This window comes from Emys orbicularis, chromosome 3 (assembly GCF_028017835.1).
Source record: "Emys orbicularis isolate rEmyOrb1 chromosome 3, rEmyOrb1.hap1, whole genome shotgun sequence".
Taxonomy (NCBI): domain Eukaryota; kingdom Metazoa; phylum Chordata; order Testudines; family Emydidae; genus Emys; species Emys orbicularis.
This window is the reverse complement of record NC_088685.1, coordinates 19,556,984-19,584,759: the sequence shown is the minus strand read 5'-3', so window position 1 is coordinate 19,584,759 and position 27,776 is coordinate 19,556,984. Positions and strand designations below refer to the sequence as shown.

Genomic DNA, 27,776 nt, shown 5'->3' with positions numbered 1-27,776 from the left:
GGTGAGTAGGGTTTTAGCCTAGGACCTGGGAGACCTGGCTTCAAGTTCCAGCTTTACAACTGGATTCCTGTGAGACCTTGAGTAAGTTACTTAGGGCTGGTCTACACTAGGGGGGGATCGATCTAAGATACGCAACTTCAGCTACGCGAATAGCGTAGCTGAAGTCGAAGTATCTTGGATCGAATTACCTGGGGTCCACACGTCGCGGGATCGACGGCCGCGGCTCCCCCGTCGACTGCGCTACCGCCCCTCGCTCTGGTGGAGTTCCGGAGTCGACGGTGAGCGCGTTCAGGGATCGATATATCGCGTCTTAACGAGACGCGATATATCGATCCTGGATAAATTGATTGCTACCCGCCGATACGGCGGGTAGTGAAGACGTACCCTTTGTCTCTCTCTCCTACTGATTTCAGTGGAAGTTAGGAGCCTAAATACATTTGAGGATTTTGGCCTTAGTTCTCCATCTGTCACATGGGGATTATAGCACTTCCCTACCTCAAAGGAGTGTCATGAGGATCAACACATAAGACTGTGAGGGGCCCAGATACGATGGTGATGGGCGCCATCTACCCAAGTAGGCAGTCAATTTTAAATGATGGGGCTTTCCCCACTTCTCATGGGAGGCTATTGATCAATTACTGACTGCTTTCGTAAGGTTCTTCTCTTGCTCAGGATAAGGCTTATCATGCTTACTTCTTACAGATAGGGTTTCCTAGGGGATACGGTTGCTGGGGTTGGCCTGGATGCCAGAGCATTAACTGGGGAAAGGCTGGCTCTACTGTGCCTGCTTGTTCTCAGGAAAAGGGGGTCAGTGGTTTCCCCCATTTCATTCAGATTGTTTACATGGAAATAGGGATCCAGCCTGCCATATTCTATGTTCCATCCCAGAGATGGCTGCACTTCAGTGGTGCGGGAAAAGATTCTTTCTCATAGGCCATGAAGAGCTGGTCCCAAAACAGAAAACAAATGTAGTAAAAATTTCTGTGAAATTTTACCCTCTTTTCCTTCATTTTTTAAAAATTGAACTTTCCTTACAGTCTGTAATGATCCAGGATGCAATCTGGGACCCTTTGGGAGGAAAGACACTCTATAGCAGGGGTGGCCACACTTACTGACCCTCAGAGCCACATACGACAATCTTCAGAAGTTCAAGAGCCGGGGCGTGTCTGCCAGAGCTCTGGGTTTCAGCCCCGCTCCTGCTGAAGCCTTGAGCCCCAGCAGGTGCACCCTGCAGGACTGAAGCCCTGAGACCCCTCTCCCTGCTGGGCAGAAGCAGGGCTGGCTCTAACTTTTTTGCCGCCCCAGGCAAAAAAGAAGAGCGCCGCCCCGCCGTACTTCCCCCCGCGAGCGCCGCCGAAATCCCTGCCCCCCCAGCACCATGCCACCCGAAGCCCCGCCCCCCTCCAAGCGCCGCGCCGGCCGAAGCCCCCGCCCCCCCTCCGACCGCCGCACCACGCCAGGCCCCACCCCCCAAGACTCCGCCCCCCCCGAGCACCACGCCGCCCGAAGCCCTGTCCCCCAAGCACCACGTCACCCGAAGCCCCGCCCCCGAGCACCGCCCGAAGCCCCCGCCCCCCTCCGAGCACCACGCCGCCCGAAGCCCCGCCCCCTGAGCACCGCCCGAAGCCCCGCCCCCTCCGAGCACCACGCCGCCCGAAGCCCCCGCCTCCCCTCCGAGCACCGCGCCGCCGAATCCAAAAATAAATAAATAAATAAATAAAAAATCGAGCGCCGCCCTGCCCCAAGGTGCCACCCCAAGCACATGCTTGGTCGGCTGGTGCCTGGAGCCGGCCCTGGGCAGAAGTCACAGGCAATGCATGGGGGACCATGTGGGGTCATGTTCCCCTCCCCCCCCGATTTTTGCCTGGGTTTGCTGACACTGCTCGGTCACATGATGCAACGGAGCCCCCTCCCTGCAGGGCAGCTGCTGAAGCCGGCAAGCTGGGAGCTGCGGCCATAGGGTGAGGCGGTGGTAAACAGCTGGGAGCTGCAGGGAGAGCCGCTGCTTTTGCTGCTGCCTCTCCCCATGAAGCTGACACTTGAGGGCTTCAGCCCTGGATGGGTGGGGGCTGTAACCTTCAGGGCTGAAGCCCTCAGGCTTTGGCTTCAGCCCTGGGCGGTGGAGCTCGGACTTTTGGCTTTAGCCCCAGGCCCCAACAAGTCTGATGCCAGCCCTGGCGACCCCACTAAAACAGAGTCACGACTCACTTTGGGGTCCTGACCCACAGTTTAAGAACCGCTCTGTTAAGGGATCTGATATTCAGAGGGTGCTGAGCCCCTGTCCTCTGAAAATCAGGCCCATTTATGGCATCTCAAACTTGACACTCCAAATTGTTAGTTACTTTTCATAGATTCAGAGATTCATAGATTCTAGGACTGGAAGGGACCTCGAGAGGTCATCGAGTCCAGTCCCCTGCCCGCATGGCAGGACCAAATACTGTCTAGACCATCCCTGATAGACATTTATCTAACCTACTCTTAAATATCTCCAGAGATGGAGATTCCACAACCTCCCTAGGCAATTTATTCCAGTGTTTAACCACCCTGACAGTTAGGAACTTTTTCCTAATGTCCAACCTAGACCTCCCTTGCTGCAGTTTAAGCCCATTGCTTCTTGTTCTATCCTCAGAGGCTAAGGTGAACAAGTTTTCTCCCTCCTCCTTATGACACTCTTTTAGATACCTGAAAACTGCTATCATGTCCCCTCTCAGTCTTCTCTTTTCCAAACTAAACAAACCCAATTCTTTCAGCCTTCCTTCATAGGTCATGTTCTCAAGACCTTTAATCATTCTTGTTGCTCTTCTCTGGACCCTTTCCAATTTCTCCACATCTTTCTTGAAATGCGGTGCCCAGAACTGGACACAATACTCCAGCTGAGGCCTAACCAGAGCAGAGTAGAGCGGAAGAATGACTTCTCGTGTCTTGCTCACAACACACCTGTTAATACATCCCAGAATCATGTTTGCTTTTTTGGCAACAGCATCACACTGTTGACTCATATTTAGCTTGTGGCCCACTATAACCCCTAGATCCCTTTCTGCCGTACTCCTTCCTAGACAGTCTCTTCCCATTCTGTATGTGTGAAACTGATTTTTTCTTCCTAAGTGGAGCACTTTGCATTTGTCTTTGTTAAACTTCATCCTGTTTAACTCAGACCATTTCTCAAATTTGTCCAGATCATTTTGAATGATGACCCTGTCCTCCAAAGCAGTTGCAATCCCTCCCAGTTTGGTATCATCCGCAAACTTAATAAGCGTACTTTCTATGCCAATATCTAAGTCGTTAATGAAGATATTGAACAGAGCCGGTCCCAAAACAGACCCCTGCGGAACCCCACTCGTTATGCCTTTCCAGCAGGATTGGGAACCATTAATAACAACTCTCTGAGTACGGTTATCCAGCCAGTTATGCACCCACCTTATAGTAGCCCCATCTAAATTGTATTTGCCTAGTTTATCGATAAGAATATCATGCGAGACCCTATCAAATGCCTTACTAAAGTCTAGGTATACCACATCCACAGCTTCTCCCTTATCCACAAGACTCGTTATCCTATCGAAGAAAGCTATCAGATTGGTTTGACATGATTTGTTCTTTACAAATCCATGCTGGCTGTTCCCTATCACCTTACCACCTTCCAAGTGTTTGCAGATGATTTCCTTAATTACTTGCTCCATTATCTTCCCTGGCACAGAAGTTAAACTAACTGGTCTGTAGTTTCCTGGGTTGTTTTTATTTCCCTTTTTATAGATGGGCACTATATTTGCCCTTTTCCAGTCTTCTGGAATCTCTCCCGTCTCCCATGATTTTCCAAAGATAATAGCTAGAGGCTCAGATACCTCCTCTATTAGCTCCTTGAGTATTCTAGGATGCATTTCATCAGGCCCTGGTGACTTGCAGGCATCTAACTTTTCTAAGTGATTTTTAACTTGTTCTTTTTTTATTTTATCTGCTAAACCTACCCCCTTCCCATTAGCATTCACTATATTAGGCATTCCTTCAGACTTCTCGGTGAAGACCGAAACAAAGAAGTCATTAAGCATCTCTGCCATTTCCAAGTTTCCTGTTACTGTTTCTCCCTCTTCACTAAGCAGTGGGCCTACCCTGTCTTTGGTCTTCCTCTTGCTTCTAATGTATTGATAAAAAGTCTTCTTGTTCCCCTTTATTCCCGTAGCTAGTTTGAGCTCATTTTGTGCCTTTGCCTTTCTAATCTTGCCCCTGCATTCCTGTGTTGTTTGCCTATATTCATCCTTTGTAATCTGTCCTAGTTTCCATTTTTTATATGACTCCTTTTTATTTTTTAGATCATGCAAGATCTTGTGGTTAAGCCAAGGTGGTCTTTTGCCACATTTTCTATCTTTCCTAACCAGCGGAATAGCTTGCTTTTGGGCCCTTAATAGTGTCCCTTTGAAAAACTGCCAACTCTCCTCAGTTGTTTTCCCCCTCAGTCTTGATTCCCATGGGACCTTACCTATCAGCTCTCTGAGCTTACCAAAATCCGCCTTCCTGATATCCATTGTCTCTATTTTGCTGTTCTCCCTTCTACCCTTCCTTAGAATTGCAAACTCTATGATTTCATGATCACTTTCACCCAAGCTGCCTTCTACTTTCAAATTCTCAACGAGTTCCTCCCTATTTGTTAAAATCAAGTCTAGAACAGCTTCCCCCCTAGTAGCTTTTTCAACCTTCTGAAATAAAAAGTTGTCTGCAATGCAGTCCAAGAATTTGTTGGATAGTCTGTGCCCCGCTGTGTTATTTTCCCAACATATATCCGGATAGTTGAAGTCCCCCATCACCACCAAATCTTGGGCTTTGGATGATTTTGTTAGTTGTTTAAAAAAAGCCTCATCCACCTCTTCCACCTGGTTAGGTGGCCTGTAGTAGACTCCTAGCATGACATCACCCTTGTTTTTTACCCCTTTTAGCCTAACCCAGAGACTCTCAACACTTCCATCTCCTATGTCCATCTCTACCTCAGTCCAAGTGTGTACATTTTTAATATATAAGGCAACACCTCCTCCCTTTTTCCCCTGTCTATCCTTCCTGAGCAAGCTGTATCCATCCACACTAACATTCCAATCATGTGTATTATCCCACCAAGTTTCAGTGATGCCAACAATGTCATAGTTGTATTTATTTATTAGCACTTCCAGTTCTTCCTGCTTATTACCCATACTTCTCGCATTTGTATATAGGCATCTAAGATACTGGTTTGATCTTTCCTCCCAGTTTTGTCCTGACCCTCCTTTCTCTCTGCCAATATAGCCCACACTCCCTCTCGTTTCCGACCCATCTCCCAGGTCTCCATGTTCCCCACTTACCTGCGGGCTTTGCTCACCTGTCCCCGTCGAACCTAGTTTAAAGCCCTCCTCACTAGGTTAGCCAGTCTGTGTCCAAATAGGGTCTTTCCCCTCCTCGAAAGGTGAACGCCATCTCTGCCTAGCAGTCCTTCCTCAAATAGCATCCCGTGGTCTAGGAAGCCAAAGCCCTCCTGGCGACACCATCTTCGCAGCCAGGCATTCACCTCCATGATGCATCTGTCTCTGCCCGGGCCCCTACCTTTGACAGGAAGAATCGAAGAGAATACCACCTGCGCTCCAAACTCCTTCACCCGTACTCCCAGAGCCCTGTAGTCACTCTTGATCCGCTCAGTGTCACACCGCGCAGTATCATTTGTGCCCACATGGATGAGTAGGATGGGGTAGTAGTCAGAGGGCTGGATAATCCTCGACAATGCCTCCGTAACGTCTCGGATACGGGCTCCCGGCAGGCAGCATACCTCCCGAGATGAAATGTCAGGGCGACAGATGGGTGCCTCCGTCCCCCTCAGCAGAGAGTCTCCGACCACCACTACCCTACGTTTCCTATTCGCAGTGGTGGCAGCAGACCTCCCAGCCTTAGGGGTACGAGGCTTCTCCTCCTTTACTGTAGGGGGTGATGCCTTCTTTCCTGTATCAATAAGAGCATAACGGTTACCTATTACCACAGCGGGAGGGTTCGGAGCAGGGGTGGAGCACTGCCTGCTGCCAGAAGTAACCAGCTGCCAGTGTCCACCCTGAGCCATCTCCTCCTCCACCAGTGGTGTATCAGCAGTCCTGTGTACTGGGACAGCTACCTCAGCTGTCTCCACATGGACACTGTCCAGGAATTGCTCGTGGATTCGGATGCTTCTCAACCTAGCCACCTCCTCCTGTAGCTCTCCCACCTGCTGCCTGAGAGATTCCACCAGCAGGCACCTTTCACATTGGATGGTCCCCCCAGCCTGGATATCAGTAAGTGGAAATTGCAAGTTACAGTCTCTGCAAAACCACACCAGGATCTGGGTAGAAGCATCCATGCTCAGGCGCTCTGTCTGGCTACAGGCGCAGGTGGAGGAGACAGAAGCAGTGCTGGCACAGGTGTTGCGGGTCTTCCTAACCATCGTAAGCCTCCCTCTGTCAAACTCCCGTCTGCAGCCCCCTGTCCGCTGAAAGGGTTGTTTAAGCAAGAAGTTTTAGGTTTTAAGGGGAATAAAGGGAAAACAGATAGAACCGGCAAGGGACCCTCGCCCCTTCCCACTCCCCTTCCAAACTCCCTTGCGAAACTCCCTGTTAGCAGCCCCTGTTCGCAAAAGGCACTCTTGACACTCTTGGCTGCAAGACGCTATTTTTAATCCACCCTACATGCTTCCTGGACTTTCTGCCTGTTCCAGTCTTTGGCATTCCCCTGGCTTCTGTTCAGTTACCCTCCAGAGAATATGTTTCCTCTACTGCCTATGCTGAAGAGGAGTCTTGCCACTCCAGTTCTCTCCAGAAACTGCTGTGCCAGCTTGTTGATATTCACAAGTTAGGGCTTTGGGTTTTTTAAAATGTCTGTTTCCTGACCTGATGAGACTCTACTAATAATGCTAGAAGTGTAAGTGCTGATGCCTTGGCTGCCAGACATGAAAGGGTGGCTAGTAAATGCAGTTACAGTTCTCAGCCTCAGCAAAGACAGCAAGTCTAATACAGTGTAAAGCAAAGTGACTGGATTACTTCCTGATCCTTAGCTTTTGTAGCTGTGCAGGCTAAATAATGATAAGGGTAATCAGATCTCATGATTCAAGGTGTCAGCTAATTACTTAGAGATCAGGAAGGACTTTCCCTCCACGTGCAGTGTTGCACACTTGGCCGGGTCCTTTTTCACACTTGTCTTTGGGGTGTTTTTAGCTATATAATAAAGTTATGCCTTAATTTTCAGTGTCCTGCAGCTTTAAATCTCTAAGGACTCTACTGTCTGCAGAAATGAAACCGCCATTTTGTGTTGATTTTAGTGTAGGGTGTCATGGAAGGAACACACATATTATACTTTCTCATGGAGACTTTACTTTTGTTTTCTTAACCCTAACATGTATGGAAGACACTTACGTTCTGTAGTTACATCGAGTATTGGCCACTGCTGGAGACACCACCAGACTAAATGAACTGATGTTCTGACTCTGGCAAATGCTAATTTACTGTGTGACCAGATCCTCAGCTAGTGTAAATCTGGATAGCTCCACTGACTCTGCTGATCTACAGCTGAGGACTTGGCCTTGTAACTGAGGGGAGAAAAATACCCTGCTCTTACTAAGACTTCGATGGTCCAAAGCAAGAAATGTAGTGTTATGCACTATTACGCTGGTTTGTAATTGTACAAAGGAATGGTTCATTATTTGCCTTAATTTCTCTTCAATAGCATTTGAAATAAAAGATAATATGCTAAGATAAAGGATTAAAAGAAGGAATATCTCACAAGGGCTTAATGTTAGTAAAGCACTTTGAGAAGAACAGTGCTATAGCACTGCAGGAGGTGTAACATTCAAATAAATCCATTGATTGCTTTTCATTTTTGGATGTTAAATCAGTGTCTTGAAGAGACCTGTGTCACCTCCTCGATCTTTCCCCTCACCTCATCTAAATATTTAGAGCAATCTAAAGAATTAACAATATTCATTATAAATAAAATGATGTCTTACTAAATTCACAGTGCCTTGCATTCCGATATGGAATCTGGCTGTCTAAGCATTCATAGCACACTCCTGATGGTGGTAAATGAGCATGTCTTTGGTCTGCTTACAGTATAATTAAATATGAGCTGAGCCTGTAGCATAATGCAATAATTCAGTTTATTACCAGCTGAAATAACCCATCCTAACGATTGTGTTGTTCTTGTTGTGCTTTTCTTACAGTTCCCAAGAAGCTTCTGCATGAAACCCAGCCAAAACCAACCAACTACCAAGGAATTCAGCAACCACATTTTCCACAGCAGCCAAGAGCGTATGATCCTAATGTTATAGGGGACGGCGTGTTCTTTCCTGAGGTTTCGCCGTCCATTCTAGAGCGCGTTCTGCCAGGTAGCTAAGGCTGTAACAATATTTACAGAAACCTAACAGCGGTGATTACAATTATGAGTTCCCATTAATGGACACTAAATACCAGAATCCGTACTCAGGCATTTGTGCAGTTCATAGGCCCCACCCATTTCGAAGCAGTGGGAGAAATACAGTTTTGTCATTGCACAACTACTTCATGACTTTGTGGCTTATGAGTTCCCTGTACCGTTCCAGCAGTGAACTACAGTAAGTGTCTGTCAGCACAGTACAATGATTACCATACAGCTTTAGAGCATGATCCTCCTTCACTGAAGTCAACGGCAAAGCTCACACTGGCTTCAATGAGATTAAGGTTATGCTTTTATTCTGTATAACATCTTTCATAAAAACTCTATCCCAAAATGCTTTGCAGCCTTAACTGATATAATTGCAAACAAGAAAAAAGGCCAGAGAAAGTCAGAAGCAACAGGTTTGAAATGGGATGTACACATTGCAAAGATAAGGGGAGGTTGTTCCAAAGACTGGGAGCTGCAAAGGAGAAGGCTCTTACACCATCAGTGGTGACATAGAGAAGGCCAGCGACAGGCAAGGCATAGGGGAAGACAACGTCCCTGAAGTTGGCATGGGGGAACGTGGGTGACTTTTAGCCAGATCCTGGAGTGAATGGCGAGCCAGTGGACATGGATGACGACAGTGTACAGTGGTGGATGGCCCTTCCATGATATGCTTTAGTTGCAATAGAATAGATCTCCTTTTCTCCTGCATAACCCCTGTTGTTTTTTTCCACCCTTACTGGCTGATTGTATGATCCTACAGATTAGAAAACCAGTTCTGTGGCTTTATGGTGCTTGTTGCTGGAGTGTAGAGTGCTCAGACAACCATTCATTTAGGAACTTGTTTGACTGCACTAAGGCTCCACCGGAAAAAACAAAGAGCGGAACTCCTTTTACAGTTCAAAGTGGAGAAGTTATTCTTCACTTTGCCTCCTAGAAAACACGCCTATTGTGCAGTGTTCCACAGGACAGCTAGAGCCCAGCAGGTCTCTGTCTGTCTTCCCCTGGGCCTTGCCTTGTTGATCTAGTACACAGCACATCCTAGGGGGAAGCCTCAAGAGGGGATGTGATTTGAAATCTTTGTCCTGCTGAGATCCAGAGAGGCTTGTCCCCATTATGGAGCTTTCTGAAAACACTGGGGAATCTGTGATGTGGGAGGGCCTGTAGCGGGAAGGAAAAGCAGGAGAGAAGGGAACGGGGGCTTGTTGAGGTCACCAGAGTTGGAGAGGAGCCATGGTAAACTCGCAATGCTGCCCCGCATATAAATGGCACGGCAATGTCAGAAGGTGGGTCTTGAGTCGGTACTGTTGGCCTGCACTCACTCATCTGTTCCCTAAGGAAGCTTAATTGACACGTCTTCTGTTTTCCATGAGACAGCCCCAATTTTGACGTTAAAGCTTTCTCAATTATTGCCTGGGATATCGTGACTTCATATCATGACGTTGCATCATGGAATGATGATGCCATGTGGCCACAGGGAAACACCACCATGTGGCGATGCAGTTACTTTGCCCAAGAGGACAAAGACTAAAAGGTGGCAGGCCTCCCCATTAACCTTCCACTGTGTACGCTGACACTGTTATGGCCTCTGAGTTTTTGCGACGCTCTGGGTGCAGGGAGTGGGATGTTTCCCTTTTGGAAATGAGTGGACCATATACGCAGGATTAATCAATTATCTCTTCTTCTCCATTTACATTATGCACAATTGCTGCAGAGTATACATAGGGGCAGAGATGGCTATTAATCAGCAGTAAAGCCCTATCAGCACTATAACTTGTTACACTCTAACCAGATTACTGGCGGGCTTATTTGTAAGCATAGGGTCCATGCACATGTTGACCCTCATCTTGGTCATCATTGGAGACTGACCCTCGAGAGCTAGTGTATGACCCTCTACAGCTTGAACAGAATTCCCTAGCTGGGAGCAGTATCAGAGTCATGTGCTCTGTGGGTTGGACCCAGGTGGGGGAAGGCAGAACACACACTGAGCAGGGGGCACATCCATGCATCGCAGTGTTAAGACTCAGTAACCGCCAACAGTATTTTGCCTTTGCCGTACACCTGCCAGTGGTGCCCTGATCACAGTGTGAGAGCCTCTGCTCTAGGCTGGCACATGCTGCCGCTGTGTTTTAAAAGAAAACCTGACAGAACAAAGCACGCAAGGGAGTAAGCCATCAAAGCCTCGTTCACTGTTTCTTTGTGAGAATACTCTTTGTCTTTTAAATCCCTCCATAAAACCTACCTCTGCTCTGATTCCTGCAGCTCGCTGCCCTCTGGCATTGGCGAGGCAAATGGTGAGCTGAGACTTCCGTTTTTCTGCTAAACTCTCTTCATTTTATTACCTCAGCCTCTCACCAGCTGCCACCCCATTGGTCAGTTTTCTCTATCTTTTGACACCTGAATTGTAAAGGCTCTGGGGCAAGGACTGCCTTCTTTGTTAGTTGTTTGCACAGCACCCAGAACAATGGGGCCCTGATCCTTGACTGGGGTTCCTAGATGCTACTGTAATAGAAATAATATTAATAAATAATTAAAGTTATTTAGGGAGAGTCAAATTTTCCCGTATCTCCTCCATTCAGTTCCCTGAGGATAGCTAGTTTGGCAAGTCACAATCCCTTTAGAAACACCCCCTTTAAAGCATGAGGCAACTGGCCTGCAAAACACTGTAAAATACCAGAGCCACAACCTGGGCTCCTTTTACATTTCCTTCTCCGACTTATTCAGCTCCCCTTTAATTCCCCAAATACGTGGCACTTCCAGTTACTACTTTTCCTGCCATATCAGTAATTTGGGGCTGGGAATGGCATTTTGAAGGCTCTACATTACAAGAGTTACTGGGTTAGGGCCCAAATACCCTTCACAACTGCTCAGACCTTGGGCTGAGGACAACTGACATGACAATAATAATAATTACACTCCAGCAGAGCTTGTTATCTGTGATTGTCAAAGTGCCTTATGAATGTTATCACAATATCTCATCGAGATAGGTGTCATTGCAGCGAGGGAAACTGAGGCACGGAATGATAAAGAACACTACATCCAAACGTGGGGGCCCAACGTTAGGCACCTAGATAAATGGCCTGGATTTTGGAGGTGCTGAGCACCCATCGCTTCCTTTGGGTTCACATTAGGAGTTTAGTGGGGAAAATCAAGGCATTTATTAAGGTGCTGAACTATGGATTTAGGGGGAGATTTTCAAAAGCGCCCTTCGTGCCATTGACTTTCCTATTGAAAATGTCAGCCTTAGTTTGTTCATCTGTAAAACTGACTTTCAGTGGGACTAGTGCTCCTAAATCTGAGGTGCTTTTGAAAATTTCCCCTTTGGTGCCTCTCTTCAGGCATCCATGTTTGAAAAATTTTGCTTAAACAACTTGCCCAAGGTCACAGTCATTCAGTGGCAGAGTTGGAAACAGAACCCAAGTTTCCTCCAGCCGGTCCCCCACTCTAACAGTCAGACATCACCACAGCATCCAGCTCTAAGCAGCGAGGTTATTTCACTGCTGTATTTGGCACTGGTGTGACCGCTGCCGGAATACTGTGTCCAGATATGGTGCCCACAATTCAAGCAGGGGGGAGGGATAGCTCAGTGGTTTGAGCATTGGCCTGCTAAACCCAGAGTTGTGAGTTTAGTCCTTGAGGGGGCCCCTTAGGGATCTGGGGCAAAATCAGTACTTGGTCCTGCTAGTGAAGGCAGGGGGCTGGACTCAATGACCTTTCAGGGTCCCTTCCAGCTCTATGAGATAGGTATGTCTCCTTATTTATAAGGGTGTTGATAAATTGGAGAAGGTTCAGAGAAGAGCCAGGAGAATGATTAAAGGATTAGCAAACCTGCCTTATAAGGAGAGAGTCAAGGAGCTCAATCTATTTAGCATGACAAAGAGAAGATTATTAAGGGGGTGGACTTGATTACACTCTGTAAGTAGCTACATGGGGATTGAATAGTGGGCTCTTCAATCTACCAGAGAAAGGTTTAACACCATCCAATGGCTGGAAATTGAAGCTAGACAAATTCAGACAGGAAATAAGGCTTACATTTTTAACAGTGAGAGTAATTAACCATTGGAACAATTTGCCAAGGGTCGTGGTGGAGTCTTCATCACTGACAATTTTAAAATCAAGATGGGATGTTTTTTCTAAAAGAGCTGCTCTAGACGTTATTTTGGGGCAGTTCTGTGGCCTGTGTTATACAGGATGTCAGACTAGATGAGCACAATGGTCCCTTCTGGCCTTGGACTCGATGAATCTCTGAAGCCACACTAATAGGATGCAGCACCGCACAGGCATTTATCCACCTGAGCCATCGCCCCTGCCGACATTTTAAATTAACTTATTTCCCCCTCACTCCGAAATCTTTGTCGCTGACCTTGGGGGCCACACAGCTTCCAGGCGTGTACAGTGTGAAATGAACAATGTAGCCGTTCAGCTTGGGTGTGAGCTGTGCAAATGCAAACACAGAGAGACAGTGAACAAACGTGGACTTTCATGCGCTGCAGGCTGGATTTGAAAGTGACTTTGCTCCCGCAGCAGTAATGGTATTTCATGCACCAGAATTGTCAGTTTCCTGAACTTAATACTAGCAGATAAGTGGAAGCCAGATCCAATTGCCAGCTACTGTGCACTGTTTGTTTGCAGCCTGTACCAGATACACAGGGACAGGAGTCTTAACAGCCCTAGGATTTGGCACACTCATAGGTGGATGATGGAGCTCTCTCTATGGGCTGACTTTTTAATGTGTTTGAAACAATTAGTATTTTGCCATTGGTTGTGGTGTCTGCAGACAGATCAAGGTACAGCCAGTTCTTAGCAGGGATCTGATAAGGTCTGAAAGGGTCTCTTTCAGCCTCTTGGAATTAGCTGCCTTCTCAGCTCCAGTCTTCAACAAATAAAATCAAATCATTAACCCATGTTCCCTCACCTCTCTGAAGGGGAAATTATGTCTCAGTGAAACACAATGAGAGCATGCTTCTGAAGGAAGTCATAAACGCAGGCAAAGAGCCGCCCTTCCCTTAATAAGGCTGGAGGGAAAGCAGTACTGCTTGCCAGGTGTAGATCACTCTAGAATTACAGAGAGATGCAAGACCCTGTCTGTGTCTTCCAAGCCCATGTGCTGAGTTATTACACGTTTAGTGGAACCCAGCATTGATAAAGGCTCTTTGATTTACAAAAAAAGAAAAGCAACCTGATTATATATTTGCTGTAAAGCATCTGGGTGTGTCTAACAGGGATGTGAAAGAGAAGGATAATGGGGAGAGGAGATGCTGCTTGGTAGCCAACAGAGACACTGCCTTGAATCCACCGTGTGCTTATAACCACGAAGGTCCAGCTGCCTAACTGCGGCAAATTTGGGTGGCATTTCCAGTGACTGGCTCCAGATTTCTGAATGCAGAGGCAGGTTCAATTGCTTTAGGGCAGGGCAGGGCAGCGCTGAAACTGACGTGCCTGTTCCCTCACTCAAAACAGAGAAGAAGAAAGGGAGGTCGGCTACCTTTTACCCGCTAGACAACACCCCCTTGCTGCTTCCCGTGGATGAGACACAGCGGCCAGTGGATAACAGCAGCATGGAGCCCGTGGGCGTTAGCACAGAGATGGCCTTGCTCAGCAACATCCTAGCAGCGTATTCCTTTATCACAGGTAGGTCTCTCACCTGCTTCTTCTCTGGGCTGCTGTGATGTCTTTTAAGACCCTCAGTGGGGCTGCCCCAGTGTAAGTGAGGGCAGAATCTGCCCCTTTGTATTTCTCTCAGAGGTTCATTTTCCCATTTGGCTCTCAGCAGGCTTTCCCTTGAAAGACCTGAACGGTGTAGCTCTAGAAAGGGGTTGACTGTATATAACAGGCTGTATTGTGCTCTGCCTTCACTTGGGCTTGCTCTCATCTGAAGTTAAATACAATGTAATCTTAGATGCGGTATTATTTCTAATGTGCCTTTTTCCTTGAGATCAAACGCTGGCTCATTAAGAAGGCAAGCTTTTCCTGTAATTTGGAAAATGAGCTGCACTTAGATCATTACCCTGCTTAAGAGAATTTGGCTTATCTTCAGTGGAAGTGTGAAGATGAAGTTTCTGCTTAGTGTAATTATATATTTAAATCTAATTTAGGGAAAGATTTCCTCCGATCACAGCTTAGCTTTCATCCACATTTTTTCTTGTCATGTGTCTTTCATGTAACACAGGAGCTTTCTTCCATTTACATTTATTTTAAAGAGTCACTCTCGTCATGAAGCTCATCGGCCAGAATCACTGCTTGGGGGCAGCCAGGGTGTGGGCCCCTCATAGCAGAAAGCCTGCTAGAATCAGAGGCACAGTAGTGGGAAGTGTCCACGGCTCCCATCTGTATCAGAGAGACCAGCGCTGGTTGGTGCTACCCGCAAAGTGGGTGGAGTCAGCCCCACAAAGCGTGGGGTCAGGCTGGCCAGGAGATGTACTGATTCACCACTTTCCTTAGTCCAGCTTCTGCTGGGGGAGAGGGGCTTCTCTGGAATTACAGTTGGAATTGCAAAACGACTGTCCCTGGACATGAGCCCCCTTCCCCCTGGCGTAACAGAGACAGGGCATGCAATTTGTTGGCCCTTCATCGGGCAGGACTGAATCTCAACCCTTGTTTTTTTTAAAAATGCATACCTGTCTTGCTAACAACGTAATGCCCAATTTTACAAAGACACATGCATGTGCGTAACTTTGCACATGGTAAATAATCCCATTGACTGGAAGGAGGCGAAGCCAAGGGAAGCACGGGGATAAATCTTGCAGAATCAGGGCCAAAATGATTAAAACGCAAACAATTTTGAGCTTTCTTTTTTTCACGGCACAAAGCTTCGGTCACTTTTATTTCCCCTCGGTGCCATTCTCTGGTTCTCATGCACTAGCACAAGGCTGTTGTGTTTTGGTTCCCAGCACAAGGTTCGGCTTTCTAGTTTTGGCAAATGTACATAGATTCAGGAGAACGTTTCTGTGTATAGTTCTTTTTGTAACACTTAAAAAACAACAACCTTGGTGTTAAGTGCACAGTTCTGTCTCCCCCCCCCCCCCCCCATCTGATGGCAGTATCGTGCTCTGACTTTTCAGGGTCCCTTTAAAGTAGAGATTCTTAATGTAGAAATAAATGTCCTTCATAAATTAAGGTTGAATATTACATGGTTCATAGATATGGACACCTGCACTGAAAGAACTGCAAAAAGCTGCTGTAAATGCATCCTCTATCTAATCTATCTATCTATCTGTTGCTCCCATCATCGTGGGATCTGAGAACCTCAACATCTTTAACATATTCAATCCTCACATCACCCCTGTGAGACAGGGAAATGCTACTATCCCCATTTTAAAGGTGGGGAACTCAGGACAGAGAGACTAAAGCCCAGATCCTCAAAAGGGTATTTAGGCCCCTAGCTTCCACTGATTTCAACTTTAGATACGCTCTAAACCAGGGGTGGGCAAACTACAGCCCACGGGTCGCATCTGACCCGCCAGCTGGTTTAATCCGTCCCTTGTGCTCCAGCCAGGGAGCAGGGTCAGGGGCCCCTCTGCGTGGCTCCCGGAAGCAGTGGCATGTCCCCCCTTCGGCTCCTATGCGTAGGGGCAACGAGGAGGCTCCACTCCTCATGCTGCCCTCACCCCAAGCGCCGCCCCCGCAGCTCCCATTGGTCGGGAACCATGACCAATGGGAGCTGCAGGGGCACCGCCTGCAGATGGGGCAGCGTGCAGCAGAGCCGCCTGGCCGTGCCTCCGCATAGGAGTGACATGCCACTGCTTCCGGCAGCTGCTTGAGGTAAGTGCCACCTAGGGCCTGCACCCCCGAGCCACCCCCTGGCAATCCAACCCCCTGCCCCAGCCCTGATCTCCCTCCCGCCCTCAGAACCCCTCGATCCCAGCCTGGAGCACCCTCCTGCACCCCAAACCACTCATCCCCAGCTCCACCCCAAAGCCTGCACCTGCAGACAGAGCCCCGACCCGCCCCCATGCCCCAACCCCCTGCCCCACCTCTGATCCACCGCCTGCCCTCAAAACGCCTCAGTCCCAGCCCAGAGCACCCTCCTGCACCCCCATCCCCATCCCAGAGCCCACACCCCCAGCCAGAGCCCTCACCCCCTCCTGCACCCTAACCCCAATTTCATGAGCATTCATGGCCCGCCATACAATTTCCATACCCAGAAGTGGCCCTCGGGCCAAAAAGTTTGCCCACCCCTGTTCTAAACTCACACCTGTGAATGCTGGATCTTAGTCTGCCCAGAAAATATCCAGCATATCTGTGCAACTAAGGCTCCATCCCCACTGGAGTGCTACCCATGTTAAGGGGACTGTTTTAACCTTTCTGCTAATGTGGATTAAATACAGTTTAACAGGTCAAATAGACATAGTTAGAAATATAATGGTAACATAATAAAGGTTTGCATTTCTGTAGTGCCTCCCATTAAAAGCCCTGAAAGCATTTTACAAGCATTAGTGAATTGTCAATAGAGATGCACTCAAGGCACAAACTCTGGCCCTGAATCTGAATCCTTCTTCCACCAGCTTCCCTGCCCCCATTTTTGGATTTGGGGGTTAGTTGATTATGAGAGAAGTCAGATATGAAATTTGGTCTGAGATCTAAAGTTTGCCAAAGTTGTAGCTCAAATCTAGGAATTTGGCCTGGAGACGTCTCTAATCCTCACACCTTCCCTGTAAAGCAGGTTATTATTGATATTGTCATTTTATATTTGGGGAAAAGTTAAAGTGACTCACGCAAGGACTTACAGTGAGTCAGGGAAAACTGGGCCTAGAATCCAGGTCTTTTGACTATGCTAAAAGCACCATGGACTGTGTTTCCTTTTTCCACAGTAGAACTCTGGCCTATATTTTTCTTGTGGGACACAATCTCTTTTGAGCTGGGATTCTGCTAGATTTAGGGCTGTTCGGTGCTGGTGAACTGGTTGTGCAAGCAGTAAAGACACAAGGGCTATAGGTGACAATTTTTTTAAAAACCATTCTCTTTTGGGGGCCTGTCCTGCAAGGTGACGTGCACCCTCAGTCCCCACTGAAGTCTATGGGAGTTGTGGGCCCTCCGTGTTTCACAGCACCATGCTGCTGCACACCTGTCTTTCGTGCCTCCAAGCAACAGACAAAAACAGGGCTGAAGCTTCATTTCCTGACTACAGCTGCCTCCCGTCCCAGCTTGAGGAAAGCCATTCGGAAGCTGCAAGCATTTCCAGACCAAATCCATGGGAAGTGGGTGGGCAGCTGCAGATGGAGAGACGGCAAACACCTGCCACTAGCACCTGTTGGCATTTACCGTGTCGTGCAGCAGGTGGGAAGGTTAGATGCAAATGCAAAGGGACGTGTCCTGGCCACCCCCTGTATCTTTTTGGCTGAAGTCTGTGTGTAAAGATGTAATGTTCCTATTCATGGCAGAGGAGTGCAAAAAGCCAGTATAGTATAGCAGGTCACTGAACCACTTGTGGGAGTGTTTGCTTTCTTTATCAATCTGCTCATGGCACTCCAAGCGATTAGTCAGGGTCCTTTAGCATTCCAGCCACAAAGGAATTTGTGTTTGTTTGTTTCATGCAACCCCACAGGACTTTTAAAGTAATATTTCTATAGAAATTTGCAAAGGGGACAAATGGGGGGAGGGGGCACCATAACTCCCCCAGAAACAGCAACGTGCTGCCAATGTGCTAACAAGCGGCTCCCGCTCAGACCAACTTCCCTCTGAAATTGCTGGTGCCAGAAGTTAGACGGGGGCTCCCTGCGAGTCCCCTCCATTACATCACTGTCCTAACATGGGGAGTCCAACTGGCTGCTGTGCCTTAGAAGAGATGCAGCGAGCGCACAGCGCAGCGAGCGACGTTAATGAGAAACTCCTCCTCCCCGCTGAGCTCTCTGAGGGCCTGATGCCATCACAGGAAATCAGATGCAGTATTGCCCAGATTAATTTTTATTTATTAAAACGACAAGAAGAAAATAAAGCACTGTAAGAGCAATAACAACCTTGGCCTGGGCCATTTCCTGGAGAATTAATGACCGTCTGGGCTGATGCTCCCAGCTGATCGTTAGCCCACAGGAAATAGCCTCAATAATTGTTGTTTACTTGGTTTCTTTTTAAAAAAATGTGTTTCTAATTTTGGCTGGTGTGGAGCATCTAGAAAACTGTGTGCGTTCCATACACAGGGAGAGGGGAGGCCCGTGCCTTTTGGCTACATACATTAAAAGAAGTGATTTCGCAGTCTTCAATCAAGGACCTTTTCAGCTGCATGCCCAGCCCAGAAAGAGAGGCACCATAGAGGGGGAGAGTTAATCACTGCTAAGGAGATTGCATGGCGCTCCAGGATGGGTCTTGAATACCGTAGTGGGGAAAATGTAACTCACAGATGTCATCTGAAACTGAGGGAGGAATCTCTTACAGTGGATAATACTGTAAACCTGGACTTCTTCACACCAAGGGGCATATGGAACAATCTACCAAATGGATATTGATACCCATCCTACGCACGATCTATACTGAGGGGAAGGATACTAGCCTGGCGGTTAGGAGATCTGAGTTCAATTCCCTGTTCTGCTCATGACTTCCTCTGTGACCTTGGGAAAATCATGTAAGCCTGAATGCACAAAAGGAATTAGCTGCCTACATGCTAGTTTTGGCTCCACTGCAATCACAAAACTCCTGCTGAAACCCTGCTTAAATTTTTAGGGTAGAAGTTCCCTGGGCACTTATGTTTCTGTCTCTGCTGCCTCTCTCTGGGTACCTATCTCCTGCCTAAGCCCCAGAGCAATTCACAAACCAGGGAAGACAGGCGTTTATCCGATCCGGTAGGGATGCATAGAAGCTGCCTAGTGGATCGGGTCCCAGGGAAAATCTGGGTTGGGGGTGCCCATCTTTTTTATAACTTTTAGCCCCATGGTTAGAGCACTTGCCCGGGAGGTGGGAGATCCTGCCTCAATTCCCCTCTCTCTGCCTAAAGGGGAGAAGGGATCTGAACAGAAGTCTCCACCACTCACGCGTGTGTGTGTCTTAAACACAGGCCAGCAGGACGGTCTGATGTAGGGCTCCCTCAAGCTCTCCTTTCACCGTGGATAAATAATGAAATCTATTGGATTAGGGGGACTAGATCCCAGGTGGGTGCCCTAACCTTTGGACTATAGGCTCATTCTTATGTTCTTGCCCAATGACTATTTAAGAATTAATCCACAGTGGAATAGAAACAAGGATTTAGGTGCCTAACATGCATTCAGGACCCAATGCCTCAGTTCCTCAACAGTCAACTAGGGTTAATAGCACGTCCCTACCTCGCCAGAGTGTTGTGAGGATAAATACATTCAAGATTTTGAAGTGCTCAGTTACTACAGCAGTGGGGGCTATCTAAGACCCAGAAGTAGATTGTAATGAGAAAAGTAAAATCTATTTTATTTAATTGTTAATGGATTTTAGTGTATGTGCTGGATTGACAATCCAGGAGACAGAAATCCACTATTTAGCCACCTGGCAACAACAGTCTTGCCAGCATGCTTCAACTCTGCTCTGGAAGGACTGAGGGAGAGAGAGTGAGTTAGTCTCTGATAGGATTGCCAACTTTCTAATTGCACAAAACCAAAAACCCTTGCCCTGCCCCTACTCTGAGGCCCCGCCACCACTCACTCCAGCCCCTCTCTCTCCGTCGCTCGCTCTCCCCCACCCTCACTCACTTTCACTGGGCTGGGGCAGGGGTTGGGATGCGGGAGGGGGTGAGGGCTCTGGGGTGGGGCCAGAAATGAGGGGTTCAGGGTGTGGGATGGGGCTCAGGGCTGGGGAAGGGGGTTGGGGTGTGGGAGTGGGTGTGGGGTGTGGGTTCCAAGAGGGAGTATGGGTGCAGGAGGGGGCTCAGGGCTGGGGCAGGGGGGTGGGGGTGGGGGTGCAGGCTCTGGGAGGGAGTTAGGGTGTGGGAGGGGGTTCCGACCTGGGGCAGGGGGTTCGGGGTGTGGGCTCCAGCCGGGTGGCGTTTACCTCAGGCGGCTCCCGGTCGGTGGCACAGTGGGGCTAAGGAAGGTTCCCTGCCTGCTTTGGCTCTGTGCTGCTCCTGGAAGCGGCCGCCATGTCCGGCCCCTAGGCGAAGGCGCAGCCAGGCGGCTCTGCGCCGCTCACACTGCACACATCTGCAGGCGCTGCCCCTGCAGCTCCCATTGGCCGCTGTTCCCGGCCAATGGGAGCTGCGGAGCCGGCGCTTGAGGCGGGAGTAGCGCGCAGAGGTTCCCTGATTGCACCTGCGCCTAGGGGCTGCAGGGACATGCCAGCCACTTCCGCGGAGCTGTGCAGAGCCAGGGCAGGCAGGGAGCCCGTTTTAGCCCCGCTGTGCTGCCTACCAGACTTTTAACAGCCCAGTCAGAAGTGCTGACCGGAGCCGCCAGGGTCCCTTTTTCACCGGGCGTTCCAGTCGAAAACCGGACGCCTGGCAAACCTAGTCTCTGAGGCAACATTTTTCAAAAGGGCTCTGTGTGACTTGGGAGCCGAAATCCCACTGAATTTCACTCAGCTTTGGTCTACATTAGGAACTTATGGGCGGTATCAGTACGAAAATCCACACCTCTAAGGGACATCGTTATACTGAGCTTTCCTCCAGTGTGGACAGCGCTATGTTGACGGAAGGGCTTCTCCCATCGAGCTAGCTACCGCCTCTTGGGGAGGTGGAGCACCTACGCCAACGGGAGAAGCTCTTCCATCAGTGTAGGTTGCATCTCCATTAAGTGCGACAGTGGCACAGCTGTGCTGCTGCAGCACTGCAGGTGTAGACAAGCCCTGTGTCCCTTGAGGCCTCGCTCCCTAAAGGTAGTTAGAGGCCTAACTGCCCCTGAAACCCGTTGGAACTCGGCGCCTGAGTGCCTTTGAGGAGCTGGGTCTCAGGCACTCCGGAACCGGTTCCCTGTGCTAATACGGTCCTTGTAGCCTGGCAACAGGTGTGCCAATTAGTGCCCAGTCTGATATTGTGCTTTGTCATCTGCCTACTGGAATCTGGACTGACACTACCAAGTCCTTTCACTAAACAGCCAACAGATGCTTACAGCACTCAGGCAGTCTGAACCTGAACTGTGCAGTGACCTTCTCCTGACCCAGCCCCAACTGCTTCCTGCCCTTCCTGTCTGCCTCTGCAAACATTCCCCGTCCTTCCCCCTGTTGTAGGGGGAGCCCTTAAAGGGACAATGCCCCTTTTCTTCCAGCCAGTGGGTCAGAGGACCCCTCCCTCCCCCCCCCCAATATGGAAAGTTGCAGTGAGCACATTTATTTTTAAATGCGTAGTTAGAGTCTGAAGTCCATCCCCCTCCCCGCACTCACACCCTGAAACTGCTCTGAAAAAAGCCCCTTACACTTAACAGACTGCAAGTGCATAGGTGTGGCCATTCTCAGGGCAACAGCTGTGAGTCTGTATTCAATAAGAGGAATTCTGCTTGACGAAAGACCACAAAATATGGCCCTCAATTAAGATTGTCAAGGATTGATCTATATTGTTCAATTTTTAAAGCAAGTCACTCATGTCTAATGTCCTGGATAGTGCAGTTTCCTATTAACTCTAACTCTAACTCTAACTCTAACTCTAACACACACACACACACACACACACACACACACACACACACACAGAGAGCTCAGTGGGGTCCTGGTTCATGACCTACTGACACTCCTGATTCTTACCACTGTACAAATAATAATACTAATAATATTTTCAAAAATGACTAGTGATTTGGGGTGCTTTCGTGTTCGACTGCCAAACCTGAAATGCCTTAAAAGAGGCCGGAGTTTCCGAAAGGCTGAAAACACACCCTCTGAAAGTTAGCCCCCACCCTTTAGGGTGTCTCAAGTTGGCCACCCAAAAATGGAGGCGCCCCAAATTATTAGTCATGTTTCAAAATCCAGAATCTTGGCCATCGATGATTTAGCTGTTTCAGAACTATGTTGTTGGCCTAAATTGCCCCTTTGCTGTGCAAAAAGGCCCAAGCTTTGGGAGGATAGTTGCTGTATGACTGGGTTGGCCATATAAACTGATAAATGCCAGGTCTGCAGGGCTACAGTTCAATGAAGGAGTCCAGCTTGTGTCCAGCATTTAAGAATGCTGATGGCCTATCTAATATAGCTCATGAATACCAGCAGAGCCCAAAGATTCAATTACTGCATTGGTACTGAATGAAGGACTGTCTGTTTAGAGTTGTGTGTAGTGTATGAAAAATTACTGGCTAACAAGCAATCTAATTTCAGCTCTCTCACTAGCTGCCCATGGTTGCTATAACGGCGGAGAAAGTGAGTGTGGAAGAAAGAAGGAAACTGGCAAAAGGGAAAGAGAAAAAATGTTTTCAGTCCATTCCAGGCGCCACACGCTGCTTTTTAGGAATTGTGGCAAAAGAGTGAGCTGGGGAACTGATGATGCAACATGTATATATTTTTAAAAATGAGCCTGTACGTGTATGTGAATTTAGTGTTCCTACAGGTGAGGTTCGTCTAATCATATTAGCCAGGCACAGATTAGGCAAACCATAAGCAAGTTCGGCCAGTGCAAATCAGCCCAGCTAACCCCTTCTCTTCCAGTCCTCGGAGCCCTCTGTGTGTTCACTTGAAAATAAAGTTTAGGGGTGAAGTTAATTTCTGCACAAAATAACAACCCACCTGGATCCTGCAACCCAAAAGGCAATTTCAAGGGAAGATGGGATGGGATGGGATGGGATGGAGCAGTTTACTCGGGGATGTTCAAGCCAATGGGTGTTAGGCACCTAACTCCCTTAGGCCCTTTTGAAAATCCCAGTCCTAAAGAATCTCTAATCTCGTCCTGTTTTTGTTTATTTGTGTAGTGCCAGCAGCAGGGTCAGGTGCTTTGTAGGGAGGGATGAAGACGAAGGGTGACATCCTGGCTCCATTTAAGTCAATAGCAATTTTACTAGCATTTCACCCAAGCTCTCTGCCCCCAAAGAGCAATCGAAATAGAGACCTGACAAACGAAGCAGGGTACCAGAGCAGCAACAGACAGCAGTGCAATTGAACAGTGAGACTCAGCACCCAGTTTGTCAGTTCCATGGATTGAAATATCTTTGCTCTCGCGTCTCTGTTTCAGTAAGTTAGAACCCCATGGCGGGAGGTCGGGTTCATGAGCCTCCTTAGAGAAATGTGGTGTTAAGAAAGGGCTTGAACAGGGAGGGAGTGAAGCAGATGGACTGGATCAAGTAGCGGGGCCCAGGTAGATGGGGCAGCTTGAAAGAAGGCCCAGAGATAGGAAAGGAGGAGGCACAAAGTGGGCACTTGGTCTCATAGCTTGTGAAGAGTGAAGGGGATCGGGGGCGGGGTGAGTAGAAACAGAAGCAGAGGAGTGGCCACCTGAATGCAGGTGCACCTGAATGCATAGGGCCTTGAAGGCAAAGACGAGACATTTAAATTGGATCCAGACAGTGAGGGGGTGAAGCTGATGGAGGCAACTGAAGAGGGCCTGAGCTATGGTTTTTATTGCAGCGGGGAAAGTATTGCAAAGCTTCATGCTGAATAAAGGGCAGTATGCCTGTCACATTACATCAAACACCGGATCAAGTTCCTGTTCAGGATTCTTCCCCCTACTGCTTGCTCTAGCTGTGCCATGGGCATCTTCAGGTATTGGCCTTCGCAGTGACCTTTAACCTCATTCAAACCCAGATTCACGGTCCGATGCTATGGAGCATTTAAAAATATGCTCTGTTGTTTAATTTGTGGCCCCATATTTCAAGGGAGTATTAGATGCAATGGACTTGAGATTATTACGTTGAGATCAAGACTGAAATCGGATGTATTATTTGAATTTACAAATGGGGTATGCCCCATCCCCCACTATATACTTCAGGACTGATTCAGCCAAATAAACACCTCCAATAATGCCCCCAGCTTTTACACACTAGAAATCTCCTTAAAGTGGTTTTAGGGATGTTTCCTACTTGACTTCTGAAAACTCCACTTGAAGGGAACCAGACCTAGAGGACCCAATTCTGCTCTCATTTCTAAGGGTGTAATGGGATCCAGTGAAGGCAGAGTTGGCCTGAAGGGGACAGACATCTTCCAGAGCCTGAAGGCCAGATTCTCAGCTGGTGTAAAATGTCACAGCTCCACCACTGACTTCAATGGAGCTGCACCAGATCTGAGGATCTGTCCCCAAAGTTTGATTCCCATGCAGGGCTCCGACTTGAATTAACAGGATTGAATTTGGCTCCAGCTATTTTGCCTAGTTCATCTTCATCCTTTGTTGGATCAACTGCTTTGTTGCTATAACACTTAAATGGGACAAGGTGCTTCAGCCCATAGAAATTATCATAATTACACGTCTACAAAATCCAATGCATAAGCAATACAAAAATATAGATGACAGTTTAAAATACAATATGGATCCTTCAAAGTCTCATTATATCTTCTCAGAAACGTTTTTTATGCGGAATCTGTCAAGTTAATGCCCTGGCTCCATGTATTTTGGGGTCTCACATCAGCAGTACATTTTTGTGGTCTGGGCAGAAAGCCAGCACGTTTGCCTTAGATAAGCAAATGAATGCTAAGAATAGATCATTTCCCACTTCCTTGGTGCAAGGCTTGCCATTTCAGCTGTGCAAAGGTGCAGACAGAAGCATTAGAGCTTTATAATCATCTTTATTCCTTGGCCAATAATGTATGGGACAGAAAGGTGCACTTAGTCACTGCCGACTGTGCGGCTTGCTGAATAGGCACATAGGCAGTGGAGTTAGCATTTAACCTGGTGGGCTGCTCCTTTAAATATTGGATGGCTTTAGGACATAAGTAGCTCATGGTGTGTATGCAGTAAATGCCTCAGGCACATGTTCTACCACTGGATCCCCTTGACTCCATTGGGGTGATGCAGTGTAAGCTTTGGAAGTACCATCATGAAACCAGGAGACGATCTGAACCTCCGTAGAAACTTGTTCTGTTTGAACTTGTGCAGCTGCCCCGTGTGACCAAGTTATTTTATGCCTTGTCCTCTGAGAATCATTTCTTTTCTCCTTGCAGAAAATCCTGAGCGTGCCGCTCTGTATTTCGTCTCTGGGGTATGCATCGGACTCATCTTGACCCTGTTGGCCTTGGTGCTGAAGGTGTCCTGCCGAACTGACTGCAAGCAATCCCCGGGGAAAAAGCCACCTCGGGAGCCGGAGAGCGACAGCGACAGCAGTGACAGTGAGGATGATTCGGACACCACTTCGGACCTGTCGGCCCGCAGGCACCGCAGGTTCGAAAGGACTTTGAACATGAATGTCTTCACCTCGGCCGAGGAGCTGGAGAGGGCTCAGAGGCTGGAAGAGCGAGAGCGCATCATCCGGGAGATATGGATGAATGGGCAGCCGGACATTCCGGGGACCAGAAGCCTGAACCGCTACTACTAAGTGTTGGGAAATCCCACAGGCCGGTACTGCAGCCTAGGTCTTCCTGGGCCTGCTAAAGAGGAGAGAGAGGAAAGGAGTGTTACATTGGAGTCTCCCCTTTTCCTTTCAGAAGGGCTATCTGGAGCAGCGTGGATGGACAGCAATAAAGCTTTCACCTTCCCCTTTTCCCTGACATATTGCTACCGACACCAGGAAATCACCCCCCAGTATTTTCTCTCTGGAATCAGTCTGGTTACAGCAGAGGTGGATGCCAGCTTCTCTTCTTGGTGTAGTTCAACGGTGGGTGGGAGGCATGCAAGTAAAGCCCTCCCCCAGCTCTTGGAAGTTGAACATGCTACGGTACAAACGCTGCTCTCATGCTTGCCAGGGAAACCATCAGTGTTCTGCTTTCCCCAAAGATTTCAGGAGAATCAAAAGCAAACTGAGACATGTGTCCGCTAAAGGAAAGATAACATGGGGAGGGAGGCACAAGCGCATGATGAGTGACTGTCTTGTGACTTTATAAGATGTGGGGATTCTTATGCCATGAAATCATCTTGGTGCTTGGACGTTCAACAGTGTGTCCTGTTATTTAAGATGGTGTTTTAATCTGCTTCTCAGTGGCAGCATTTTTTTACTGACACCTCAGGGATAAAATCCTTTTTTAAAAATATGTTTCCCTCTCTTCTTCCCCACAAACCAGCCTGCTCCCACCAGGGAAATTATGGTATTATAGGAGATGTGTCAGTGATCAGTGAAATGTTAAACAGCCTCAAAGAGGTTGAAAGGGGTTTTGTTTGTTTTGAATTGATATATATATATATATATATATTTGAAGAGGCTGCACAGTAATGTGCCTTATTCTTTTTTATTGTTAAACTACAGTTTTCCATGGATAGTGATGCACAATGTTTTATATATTTTATTAAAAAAAGAAAAGAAAAGGTTTGTATTTACAAGAGGAAAATGGGGATGAAATGGGTCAAATATGCCAGCAGGATGGGAAATAAATGCGAAATAAACTCTGCGTTGTTTATATCTATTTTAATTTGCATCCTTGCTCCTGGCTCATGCTTCGCTGCAGTAAGATACTTTGGAAGAACAACAAGCTTTTGCAGCCACTCAAAGCTGATGCAAGTGTCTAAGGCAGTGGTAGGCAACCTGCAGCCCGCGGGTTGCCCACCACTGGTCTAAGGGTACGTCTACACTGCAAAGGAAGGTGTGTTCTTAACTCAGGTTAGTCAACGCACGTTAAAAAAGCAGTGAAGATACAGCAACTTGGCTTTTAACTTGGGTTTTCACACACACACACACACACACACACACACACACACACACACACACACACTCTCTCTCTCTCTCTCTCTCTCTCTCTCTCTCTCTCTCTCTCTCTCTCTCTACCTGAGGTGGCACCAAACATGGTGCGTGGCTAGCTAGTTCTTGCTCACATGCTCAGGGTCTAACTGATAATCATATGTGGGGTCAGGAAGGAATTGTCCCCCTGGTTAGATTGACAGTGACTTTGAGGAAGGAGGTTGTCTTCCTCTTCAGCGTGTGGGTGGGAATCGCTGCCAGGATTATCTGGGTATATGTCAATCATTTCCCGGCCATTGCAGGGCTACACCTCAGTCCCTCCTATTTCCTGCCTGTGGCACTTCATAGCCTAATCTCTTGTGAGCCACAATATTTGGTTTAATTTTGGTGGGTGGGTTTAGTGTGTTGATGCTGGGTGATGATGGTGGCCTGTGATATACAGGCGGCCAGACTACATGATCAGGTGGTCCACTCTGGCCTCAAACTCTATGACATACCCTAAATAGCCGTTAAATCCTATCCATGCCTAGGGCTCCTCTCACACCCTTACGCACCCTTTTCCATTGTTCTCTGAGCACATCAACCTACTTCAGTGGTGCCTGCTTCCATGAACAACTGCTCTATGGATCAGTTCTATAAAGGCTTGTTCCAAAGCTCCTTGAAGTCAGTGGAGCGACTTCCATTGATTTCAAGGTGTTTTGAATATACCCCAACATCCCAAGCCTTGCCGGGTGCTTGATAGTGACAGATGCCAGTGTTAAATTAATAAACTTG

At 48.0% G+C, this 27,776-nt stretch overlaps 1 protein-coding gene across 1 annotated transcript in view; it reads left to right on the top strand.

Moving 5' to 3' along the window:
• The window catches only part of LOC135876763 (protein eva-1 homolog C-like), a 308,253-nt gene extending 282,544 nt beyond the window's left edge, over positions 1–25,709 (top strand). Inside the window, exons 6-8 of the mRNA XM_065402099.1 lie at positions 8,189–8,353; positions 13,846–14,016; positions 25,339–25,709. Of these exons, the coding sequence (XP_065258171.1) occupies positions 8,189–8,353; positions 13,846–14,016; positions 25,339–25,709 (707 nt within the window). The remainder of the gene's footprint in view (positions 1–8,188; positions 8,354–13,845; positions 14,017–25,338) is intronic.
• The last annotated feature ends 2,067 nt before the right edge of the window (positions 25,710–27,776 follow it).